The sequence below is a fragment of the Microchirus variegatus genome (assembly GCF_963457635.1).
Source record: "Microchirus variegatus genome assembly, chromosome: 16".
Lineage (NCBI taxonomy): Eukaryota > Metazoa > Chordata > Actinopteri > Pleuronectiformes > Soleidae > Microchirus > Microchirus variegatus.
In genome coordinates this window covers 1,277,643-1,290,142 of record NC_139817.1, presented here as the reverse complement: position 1 = coordinate 1,290,142, position 12,500 = coordinate 1,277,643, and the positions used below count along the sequence as shown (strand labels likewise).

The 12,500-nt window shown below is 40.6% G+C and overlaps 1 protein-coding gene across 1 annotated transcript in view; it reads left to right on the top strand.

Moving 5' to 3' along the window:
• LOC310938685 (thyrotropin-releasing hormone-degrading ectoenzyme-like) overlaps positions 1–12,500 on the top strand; it is a gene marked incomplete at both ends in the record, with an annotated part of 98,331 nt that overhangs the window by 16,813 nt on the left and 69,018 nt on the right. Inside the window, one exon of the mRNA XM_083903246.1 lies at positions 8,665–8,791. Within this exon, the coding sequence (XP_083759372.1) occupies positions 8,665–8,791 (127 nt within the window). The remainder of the gene's footprint in view (positions 1–8,664; positions 8,792–12,500) is intronic.

Below are 12,500 nucleotides of genomic sequence, written 5' to 3'. Positions count from 1 at the left end.
TCCGGAGCAAAGCATCATGGGAACTGTAGTGTTTTTTGTGAATTAAAATTTAATTAAAATTATTTTATTTTTTTTACATGCTGAGTCAGCATCGTACGTTTACTGTTTTGTTTTTATTATTTTATCGTCATTTGCCATTTTTTGGGTCGTTATAATACGACATACGTCAGAAAAATCGCATAATTCGCAATCATTTAGCACGGCTCGCTAATGCTAATTATATAAGGAACATACTCTGCGACATCTGCGTAAAGTTTCAGGTAATTACGACGTAAGGAAACGGTTTTATAGATAAAAGGTAGGATCAATCTTTACGCTGACGACGTCCTTATATTCTCGACAGAGAGTTTCAGAAACTTGGAAAGAAACATAAAAAATATGTTTGTTTTCTTTCCGTCTCCCCTCCATCCTTGCTCCGTTGTTAGCATACGTCCTAAAATTGCATAATTCGCAATCATTTAGCACGGCTCGCTCAAGCTAATTAAATAAAGAACGTGCATTTCTACATGTGCGTAAAGTTTCAGGTAATTACGACGTAGGGAAACGGTTTTGTAGATAAAAGTCGGGATCAATCTTTACGCTGACGACGTCCTTGTATTCTCGACAGAGAAAGTTTCAGAAACGTAAACGTTTTTCGTCTCCCCTCCATCCTTGCTACGTTGTTAGCATACGTCATAAAATCGCATAATTCTAAATAATTTAGCACGGCTCGCTAAAGCTAATTAAATAAAGAACATACTCTTCTACATGTGCGTAAAGTTTGAGGTAATTACGACGTAGGGAAACGGTTTTGTAGATAAAAGTCGGGATCAATCTTTACGCTGACGACGTCCTTATATTCTCAAGAGACGAAGCAAAATAAGTTTGTTTTTCTTCTCGTTTGGTTTCCTCTCCTCTGCCCTCCTTCCTTGCTTCCTCTCCTTGCTTCCTCTCCTCTCTCCTTGTTATCTCTCCACTCGTCCGTGACATCTCCCGCCACATTCTGTCGCTCCGTCTGTCGCCCTTGGATGATGGATGGGGTGACGGACGCTCGGTTGCCGCGGTAATTTGATGGATGGTTTAGCAACTGATAAGAGCACAGGGAGAGCGCGATAACACACACACACACACACACACACACACCGTCCTGGTCCTTGACCGTCAGACGGACGAGTCTCCGACGTCTCTGCTCCAGAACAAACGCCGTTGACCCGTGGTGGCGACGGCGGCGCCGACACACACACACACACACACGTGTCCAATCACATCGTCGCTCGCACTGACGACAGCGCCGTGATGGAGTGAGACGAGCGGCGGCGAGACGACTCTCTCTCCGTCAATGTCAACAAGACGAAAGAGAAAGAGATGAAGACGAGAGCAGACCACGGTTTCACCTCTGTCACAAAAACATACCACTCTGTTTCCTGCGGAGGAAAAATGATCTTCTCTGAGCTCACTACTTCAGAGGGCGCTGAAGAAGATATTTCAGTTATGGAAATGATAAGGAACATAAAGGCTAACATAATATAAACACTGTGCAACCTCATTAGGCACAACGCTAATGTGCTGAATGTTTTTGAAGAAAGTCAGCTTTTAATGAATTTCAAAAATTCATGAAAATTATTCCGTAAGAGGTTTGCAAATATTTTCAACAGATCCTTGTTCAGGATGATGCCGACTATTATGATGGTAAATTTCAAGTTATTCCGAGATACTTTTTTTTTTTTTGAAGAAATTCAGCTCACTGTCAAAGTGCATCAAGGCAAAAGGATAATTTCATGAATTTCAAAAATTCATTAAAATTATTCCTTAAGAGATATGCAAATATTTTCAACAGATCCTTGTTCAGGGTGATGCCGACTATTATGACGGTAAATTTCAAGTCATTCCGAGATACTTTTTTTTTTTTTTTTTTTAAAGTCAGCTCCCTGTTAAAGTGTATCAGGGCAAATGGATCATTTCCTGATTTTCAAAAATTCATCAAAATTATTCCTTAAGAGATGTGCAAATATTTTCAACTGATCCTTGTTCAGGGTGATGCCGACTATTATGATGGTAAATTTCAAGTCATTACGAGATACTTTTTTTTTTTTTTGAAGAAACTCAGTTCACTGTCAAAGTGCATCAGGGCAAATGGATCATTTGCTGATTTTTAAAAAATTCATTAAAATTATTCCTTAAGAGATATGCAAATATTTTCAACTGATCCTTGTTCAGGGTGATGCCGACTATTATGATGGTAAATTTCAAGTCATTCCGAGATACTTTTTTTTTTTTTTTAAAGTCAGCTCCCTGTTAAAGTGTATCAGGGCAAATGGATCCTTTCCTGATTTTCAAAAATTCATTAAAATTATTCCTTAAGAGATATGCAAATATTTTCAACAGATCCTTGTTCAGGATGATGCCGACTATTATGATGGTAAATTTCAAGTTATTCCGAGATACTTTTTTTTTTTTTGAAGAAATTCAGCTCACTGTCAAAGTGCATCAAGGCAAAAGGATAATTTCATGAATTTCAAAAATTCATTAAAATTATTCCTTAAGAGATATGCAAATATTTTCAACAGATCCTTGTTCAGGGTGATGCCGACTATTATGACGGTAAATTTCAAGTCATTCCGAGATACTTTTTTTTTTTTTTTTTTTTAAAGTCAGCTCCCTGTTAAAGTGTATCAGGGCAAATGGATCATTTCCTGATTTTCAAAAATTCATCAAAATTATTCCTTAAGAGATATGCAAATATTTTCAACTGATCCTTGTTCAGGGTGATGCCGACTATTATGATGGTAAATTTCAAGTCATTACGAGATACTTTTTTTTTTTTTTGAAGAAACTCAGTTCACTGTCAAAGTGCATCAGGGCAAATGGATCATTTGCTGATTTTTAAAAAATTCATTAAAATTATTCCTTAAGAGATATGCAAATATTTTCAACTGATCCTTGTTCAGGGTGATGCCGACTATTATGATGGTAAATTTCAAGTCATTCCGAGATACTTTTTTTTTTTTTTTAAAGTCAGCTCCCTGTTAAAGTGTATCAGGGCAAATGGATCATTTCCTGATTTTCAAAAATTCATTAAAATTATTCCTTAAGAGATATGCAAATATTTTCAACAGATCCTTGTTCAGGATGATGCCGACTATTATGATGGTAAATTTCAAGTTATTCCGAGATACTTTTTTTTTTTTTGAAGAAATTCAGCTCACTGTCAAAGTGCATCAAGGCAAAAGGATAATTTCATGAATTTCAAAAAATCATTAAAATTATTCCTTGAGAGATATGCAAATATTTTCAACAGATCCTTGTTCAGGGTGATACCGACTATTATGACCGTAAATTTCAAGTCATTCCAAGATACTTTTTTTTTTTTTTGAAGAAATTCAGCTCACTTTCAAAGTGCATCAGGGCAAAAGGATAATATCATGAATTTCAAAAATTCATTAAAATTATTCCTTAAGAGGTTTGCAAATATTTTCAACAGATCCTTGTTCAGGGTGATGCCGACTATTATGATGGTAAATTTCAAGTTATTCCGAGATACTTTTTTTTTTTTTGAAGAAATTCAGCTCACTGTCAAAGTGCATCAAGGCAAAAGGATAATTTCATGAATTTCAAAAATTCACTAAAATTATTCCTTAAGAGATATGCAAATATTTTCAACTGATCCTTGTTCAGGGCGATGCCGACTATTATGATGGTAAATTTCAAGTCATTACGAGATACTTTTTTTTTTTTTGAAGAAACTCAGCTCACTGTCAAAGTACATCAGGGCAAATGGATCATTCTATGAATTTCAAAAATTAATTAAAATTATTCCTTAAGAGATTTGCAAATATTTTCAACTGATCCTTTTTCAGGGCGATGCCGACTATTATGATGGTAAATTTCAAGTCATTACGAGATACTTTTTTCTTTTTTGAAGAAATTCAGCTCACTGTCAAAGTGCATCAAGGCAAAAGGATAATTTCATGAATTTCAAAAATTCATTTAAATTATTCCTTAAGAGATTTGCAAATATTTTCAACTGATCCTTGTTCAGGGTGATGCCGACTATTATGATGGTAAAGTTCAAGTCATTCCGAGATACTTTTTTTTTTTTTTTTTTAAAGTCAGCTCCCTGTTAAAGTGTATCAGGGCAAATGGATCATTTCCTGATTTTCAAAAATTCATTAAAATTATTCCTTAAGAGATATGCAAATATTTTCAACTGATCCTTGTTCAGGGTGATGCCGACTATTATGATGGTAAATTTCAAGTCATTACGAGATACTTTTTTTTTTTTTGAAGAAACTCAGCTCACTGTCAAAGTGCATCAAGGCAAATGGATCATTCTATGAATTTCAAAAATTCATTAAAATTATTCCTTAAGAGATATGCAAATATTTTCAACTGATCCTTGTTCAGGGCGATGCTGACTATTATGATGGTAAATTTCAAGTCATTCCAAGATACTTTTTTTTTTTTTTGAAGAAACTCAGCTCACTGTCAAAGTGCATCAGGGCAAATGGATCATTCTATGAATTTCAAAAATTCATAAAAATTATTCCTTAAGAGATTTGCAAATATTTTCAACAGATCCTTGTTCAGGGTGATGCAGACTATTATGACGGTAAAGTTCAAGTCATTCCGAGATACTTTTTTTTTTTTTTTTTTAAATTCAGCTCCCTGTTAAAGTGTATCAGGGCAAATGGATCATTTCCTGATTTTCAAAAATTCATTAAAATTATTCCTTAAGAGATATGCAAATATTTTCAACAGATCCTTGTTCAGGGTGATGCCGACTATTATGATGGTAAATTTCAAGTTATTCCGAGATACTTTTTTTTTTTTTGAAGAAATTCAGCTCACTGTCAAAGTGCATCAAGGCAAAAGGATAATTTCATGAATTTCAAAAATTCATTTAAATTATTCCTTAAGAGATATGCAAATATTTTCAACTGATCCTTGTTCAGGGTGATGTCGACTATTATGATGGTAAATTTCAAGTCATTCCAAGATACTTTTTTTTTTTTTTGAAGAAACTCAGCTCACTGTGAAAGTGCATCAGGGCAAAAGGATAATTTTAATGAATTTCAAAAATTCATTAAAATTATTCCTTAAGAGATTTGCAAATATTTTCAACAGATCCTTGTTCAGGGCGATGCAGACTATTATGACGGTAAATTTCAAGTCATTCCGAGATTTTTTCGTCCTCTTTTTAAAAATCTCGACACATATTTTTTTATTTGTTTACATTTTAAAGCTGAGCCCCGCCCCCCCCCAAAACACTGGAAGTCGTGGAACACCCACATTTATCAGAACAATATCGTATGGTACAGTTAACGATGTTAGCGCATTTTGCAATAAAAATGATTTTGGCCATATTTAGCATATATATTTTCTTCGTACGCTTGTGAATTTCACGTATTTGTCTTTTTTTGACGTCCGATGTGTCGAAAACATCGGTAAACAGACGAGACAAATGAAGACACTTAAAAAAAAAACGAACTGAAACGACGTAGCGAGGCTTTAGGACACTTTTTCTTGTTAAAACGTCGGTAACGGGCGACTTTATTACCCACGAGACACTGCGGCATCTCGTCTGAGGCGGCGAGGAGGGTGTGGGTTCAAATCCTGGATGAGCCCTTGACTTTTATTGAATTTCCTCTAACGTGGGATCAATATCAACACGCACACACACACACACACACACACACACACACAGGTAGACGACGCCTCCTCCTCATAAAAGTGTGTGTTTTCAGCTGTAAAACACTGTGTTTGTGTTTGTGCAGACAAACACAAACACTCGGTAAATCAGGCTCCGCTCGAGCGGCGACGCATTAAAAAGAAAATAAAGAAAAGAAAAGAAAGAAAAGAAAAGAAAAGAAAGAAAAGAAAGAAAGTGTCGCAGGTTTGTTATTAAACGTCTGGAGAACAATGAAAGTCACAGATGAAAAGTTAACGCACTTTAGTTTTTCAGGAGACGATGACGACGACAACGTCTTTATTTTATCCACAAACTGTAGAGTTTGTAAAAGTACAGCTGTAATTACACTGAACGACCAGCAGGGGGCGTGGCCTCTGTGACCTCAGTGACCTCTGTGACCTCTGACCTCAGTGACTGCGTCTGAGTTTAGATGTTTAAATGTAATGTAAAGCATCAGTGACATAAGGAGGTGAAATGATTTTAGAGGAGATGAGGAGACGAAGGAGAGAGGAGGAGAAAGGAAGAAAGAGGAGGAGAAAGAGGAGGACAGAGGAGGAGAATGAGGAGGAGAAAGGAAGAAAGAGGAGAGAGGAGGAGAAAGATGAGAGAGGAGGAGAAAGAGGAGAGAGGAGGAGAAAGATGAGAGGAGGAGAAAGATGAGAGGAGGAGAATGATGAGAGAGGAGGAGAATGATGAGAGGAGGAGAAAGATGAGGGGAGGAGAATGATGAGAGAGGAGGAGAAAGATGAGAGGAGGAGAATGATGAGAGAGGAGGAGAAAGATGAGAGGAGGAGAAAGATGAGAGAGGAGGAGAAAGATGAGAGAGGAGGAGAAAGGAAGAAAGAGGAGAAGAAAGAGGACAGAGGAGGAGAATGAGGAGGAGAAAGGAAGAAAGAGGAGAGAGGAGGAGAAAGATGAGAGAGGAGGAGAAAGAGGAGAGGAGGAGAATGATGAGAGAGGAGGAGAAAGAGGAGAGGAGGAGAATGATGAGAGAGGAGGAGAATGATGAGAGGAGGAGAAAGATGAGGGGAGGAGAATGATGAGAGAGGAGGAGAAAGATGAGAGGAGGAGAATGATGAGAGAGGAGGAGAAAGATGAGAGGAGGAGAAAGATGAGAGAGGAGGAGAAAGGAAGAAAGAGGAGAAGAAAGAGGACAGAGGAGGAGAAAGATGAGAGAGGAGGAGAAAGAGGAGAGGAGGAGAATGATGAGAGAGGAGGAGAATGATGAGAGGAGGAGAAAGATGAGGGGAGGAGAATGATGAGAGAGGAGGAGAAAGATGAGAGGAGGAGAATGATGAGAGAGGAGGAGAAAGATGAGAGGAGGAGAATGATGAGAGAGGAGGAGAAAGATGAGAGGAGGAGAATGATGAGAGAGGAGGAGAAAGATGAGAGGAGGAGAATGATGAGAGAGGAGGAGAAAGATGACGAGGAGAAAGATGAGAGAGGAGGAGAAAGATGAGAGAGGAGGAGAAAGATGAGAGAGGAGGAGAAGGAAGAAAGAGGAGAAGAAAGAGGACAGAGGAGGAGAATGAGGAGGAGAAGGAAGAAAGAGGAGAGAGGAGGAGAAAGATGAGAGAGGAGGAGAAAGAGGAGAGGAGAATGATGAGAGAGGAGGAGAAAGATGAGAGGAGGAGAAAGATGAGAGGAGGAGAATGATGAGAGGAGGAGAATGATGAGAGGAGGAGAAAGATGAGAGGAGGAGAATGATGAGAGAGGAGGAGAAAGATGACGAGGAGAAAGATGAGAGAGAGGAGAAAGATGAGAGAGGAGGAGAAAGATGAGAGAGGAGGAGAAAGGAAGAAAGAGGAGAAGAAAGAGGACAGAGGAGGAGAATGAGGAGGAGAAAGGAAGAAAGAGGAGAGAGGAGGAGAAGATGAGAGAGGAGGAGAAAGAGGAGAGGGGAGAATGATGAGAGAGGAGGAGAAAGATGAGAGGAGGAGAAAGATGAGAGGAGGAGAAAGATGAGAGGAGGAGAATGATGAGAGGAGAAAGATGAGAGGAGGAGAATGATGAGAGGAGGAGAAGATGAGAGGAGGAGAAGGATTGAGGGAAGGAGAAAGATGAGAGGAGGAGAATGATGAGAGAGGAGGAGAAAGATGAGAGGAGGAGAATGATGAGAGAGGAGGAGAAAGATGAGAGGAGGAGAATGATGAGAGAGGAGGAGAAAGATGACGAGGAGAAAGATGAGAGAGGAGGAGAAAGATGAGAGAGGAGAAGAAAGAAGAGGAGAAAGGAAGAAAGAGGACAGAGGAGAAGAAAGACGAGAGGAGGTGAAAGGAGAAGAGAGAGGAGGAGAAAGATGACCAGTACAGTTTGACAAGTGTAATCTGTCTGTTGTAATTCCCCTCAGTGACCAGTAGGTGGTGACCTCAGTGACTTCATGTAAATGTGACAGAAATGAAAATCTCCACTTTATAAAGTAGTTACCGTGGTAACCATGCTAACTGTAGCTGTAGCTGTAGCTGAAGCCTCCTCACGTCAGCTTTTCCCAGTCACATCTGATTGATATTGATCGATGACATCACTGACTCTGTCGCCATGGTTACGCCTGTCCATCAGTCGACTCTGTGTGTGTGTGTGTGTGTGTGTGTGTGATTAGTGTGATTAGTGTGTGTGGATGACAGTCATTAACTCCTTCATCCATCACTCAGACACTCGGAGGAAAGAGAAGATATGAAAACTCTCCCACACCAAGGTCACTCACTCTCCCACACCAAAGTCCATAGAGAAAATCAGTGATTTTAGCTCACGGGGACACAGGAGCTGCTGGTCCTCTGCTGCCTCGTGTGGTCACTTTGTGTCACTGAGGTCAATCTGATTAAAGGATTTTGTTAAAATCACTGGTTTTCTCTATGGACTTTGGTGTGGGAGAGTGAGTGACTTTGGTGTGGGAGACGATAAACTGCAACGCTCTTCAAAAAACCCTGAAATATCCCTGTAATTGAATACAAAGTGATATTTAAAGGCTAATGTAATGGTTCTGTCTCCGCCCTCAGATCCGTCTCTACGCTCGACCGGACGCCATTTCCAGCGGCGCGGGCGACTACGCTCTCCACATCACCAAGAGGCTTCTGGGATTTTACCAGGACTACTTCAAAGTCCAGTACTCGCTGCCAAAGCTCGGTGAGTCCTTCACTGTCTTCTCGTTGTTGTTGTTGTTGTTGTTGATGATGATGATGAACGTCTTCAGGGACGTGGTCCTCCTCTGTGGTGCGTTCAGGGTCAGTCGGAGACAAACTGCAGGTGTTTGATTTCCTGTCAGCGTTGCTTAAAGTTAAAGAGGTTAGCGGTTAGCGGTTAGCGGTTAGCGTCCCCTGACGTTCTTTGTTCTTGTTGTGATTCAGCTCAGTTTCATCGGTTTGTTCTCATTTCAGACAGAAGAGAAAGACTCACTCTGTCCTGCTTTTCTCCTCTTCCTCTTCCTCTTCCTCTTCCTCTTCCTCTTCCTCTTCCTCCTCCACCTCCGCGGGGGCTCAGTGGAGCGTGATGAGGTCTGGGAATTGAACCTCAGTCAATCACGGTCTTTTGTGTTCACATTAAACACAGCAGTGTCTCAGGGTTACAGCTGATTTAGCTTATTTAGCTGTTTAGCTATTTAGCGCTCACTCACTCACTCACTCACTCACTCACTCACTCACTCACTCTCTCACTCACTCATTTAAACTCACTCACTCACTCACTCACTCACTCACTCTCTCACTCACTCATTTAAACTCACTCACTCACTCACTCACTCACTCTCTCACTCACTCATTTTAACTCACTCATTTAAACTCACTCACTCACTCACTCACTCACTCACTCATTTACACTCACTCACTCATTAACACTCACTCATTTACACTCACTCACTCATTTACACTCACTCTCTCATTCACTCACTCACTCACTTACACTCACTCATTCACTCTCACTCATTTACACTCACTCACTCACTTACACCCACTCTCTCATTCACTCACTCACTCACTTACACTCACTCATTCACTCTCACTCATTTACACTCACTCATTTACACTCACTCACTCACTTACAGTCACTCTCTCATTCACTCACTCACTCACTTACACTCACTCATTCACTCTCACTCATTTACACTCACTCATTTACACTCACTCACTCACTTACACTCACTCTCTCATTCACTCACTCACTCACTTACACTCACTCATTCACTCTCACTCATTAACACTCACTCATTTACACTCACTCACTCACTTACACTCACTCTCTCATTCACTCACTCACTCACTTACACTCACTCATTCACTCTCACTCATTTACACTCACTCATACACTCACTCATTCACTCATTTACAGTCACTCACTCATTCATTCACTTACTCACTCATTCATTTACACTCACTCACTTACACTTACTCACTCACTCATTTACACTCACTCACTCATTCACTCACTCATTCACTCACTCACTCACTCACTCATTTACAGTCACTCACTCATTCACTAACTTACTCATTTACAGTCACTCATTCATTCATTCACTTACTCACTCATTTACACTCACTCACTCACACACTCATTTACACTCACTCATTCACTCACTCACTCACTCACTCATTTACACTCACTCACTCACTCACTTACACTCACTCACTCATTTACACTCATTCACTCACTCATTTACACTCACTCACTCACTCATTTACACTCATTCATTTACACTCATTTACTCACTCATTCACTCACTCATTTACACTCATTCACTCACTCATTTACACTCACTCACTCATTTACACTCATTCACTCACTCATTTACACTCATTTACTCACTCATTTACACTCACTCACTCATTTATACTCATTCACTCACTCATTTACACTCACTCACTCACTCATTTACACTCACTCACATTCTCGTCTGAATTCACCCATTCACATGAACGCAGGAAACAAAAGACGGTTTAAGATGAATGAATGAATGATGGATGGGTTGGGAAAACGGATGAATGGATGATGAGTACAGTCACACACACACACACATACACACAGCATGCTAATAGCCCATTAGCTTGCGCAGCGTCACTCAGAAACACAGTAAAGTTAACTGTGACAGTGTTAGCGCTGTGTGGTCACGACAAAGGCTTCTGCGTGCGTGTGTTTATGCTAACATATCCTCTTGGCCTCGGAGTTTAAACCTAAAGTCGTTCTTTGTTTATTTGTTTGTTGATGTTTTGAGGACAGTCGTGTCGTCTCGTCCTCTCCAGACGACACAGGAAGTCACTGTGAGTCCTCACCGCTCAGGTTAATGAATCGTGTCGGATTAATCAGATTAGCCGTCCTCGCTCTCCGTCAGTGTTTGTGTTTTACTCTCCCGCGCCGCCACAATCAATTAGCCTCGCCGCCGCGCCGCTAATGTGATCGCACCGTCGGACGCCTCCTCCTCCTCCTCCTCCTCCTCCTCCTCCTCCTCCTCCTCCTCCTCCTCTGTCCGCGCTCATCCATCACATCACAAATTCACTCTCAGCCAACGCTTCCTGTTTGTTTCCGCGCGCTCAGATTAGCCGTGACATTTACTCCCCCCCCCCCCCCCCCGCGCGACCTTTACGTCGATATCACCTGCGTTAGCGAGTTTTTCGGAGTGAGAGCACGTCCCGCGGTCCTGACCGGGATTACGCCGAGATGTCAGGTGCAAAACCCGGAATCCTGTGAGAGTCAGGTCGGTCACGGCCGTTAGCGCAGAGTCGGACAGGGTTTAAAAAAGTTAGCGAAGCAAAGTTTTTCTTTGAGAGGAAGTAGCCTCTGCAGAGCTGAGCTCCTCGTATGTTCATGTATAATATATGAGGTTTGTCTGATGCTCCGGTCAAATGTGTCTTCTACATACGTCTTCCATCAGTGTTGCAGTGCTTCCATATATAAATATATATATATATGTATATAAATATATACATATATATATATATAAAAACCTGATCGACCTCCTCCCGGGTCAGGCAACGTTCAAGAAGAACCAGAGGCAGAAAAACTTCGCTGTGCAAACATGTTATTTGTCAGTCTGTTGGTGGACGTATAGAGCATCTCATTATTTGGCAGCCAGTGTGTTGGTGGACGTATACAACATCTCATTATTTGGCAGTCAGTCTGTTGGTGGACGTATACAACATCTCATTATTTGGCAGCCAGTGTGTTGGTGGACGTATACAACATCTCATTATTTGGCAGTCAGTCTGTTGGTGGACGTATACAACATCTCATTATTTGGCAGCCAGTGTGTTGGTGGACGTATAGAACATCTCATTATTTGGCAGTCAGTCTGTTCGTGGACATATAGAGCATCTCATTATTTGGCAGTTAGTCTGTTGGTGGACGTATAGAGCATCTCATTATTTGGCAGCCAGTGTGTTGGTGGACGTATAGAGCATCTCATTATTTGGCAGTCAGTCTGTTGGTTGACATATACAACATCTCATTATTTGGCAGTCTGTTTGTTGGTGGACGTATACAACATCTCATTATTTGGCAGTCAGTCTGTTGGTGAACGTATACAACATCTCATTATTTGGCAGTCTGTTTGTTGGTGGACGTATACAACATCTCATTATTTGGCAGTCTGTTTGTTGGTGGACTTATAGAACATCTCATTATTTGGCAGTCAGTCTGTCGGTGGACGTATAGAACATCTCATTATTTGGCAGCCAGTGTGTTGGTGGACGTATGAATATCACATTATTTGGCAGCCAGTGTGTCGGTGGACGTATAGAACGTCTCACTATTTGGAAGTCAGTCTTTTGGTGGACGTCTCGGAGTTTACGACAGAAAAAACTTCGGAAACCGCATCAAAACAAACGCTCTTATTTTGAAATTCTGTGAA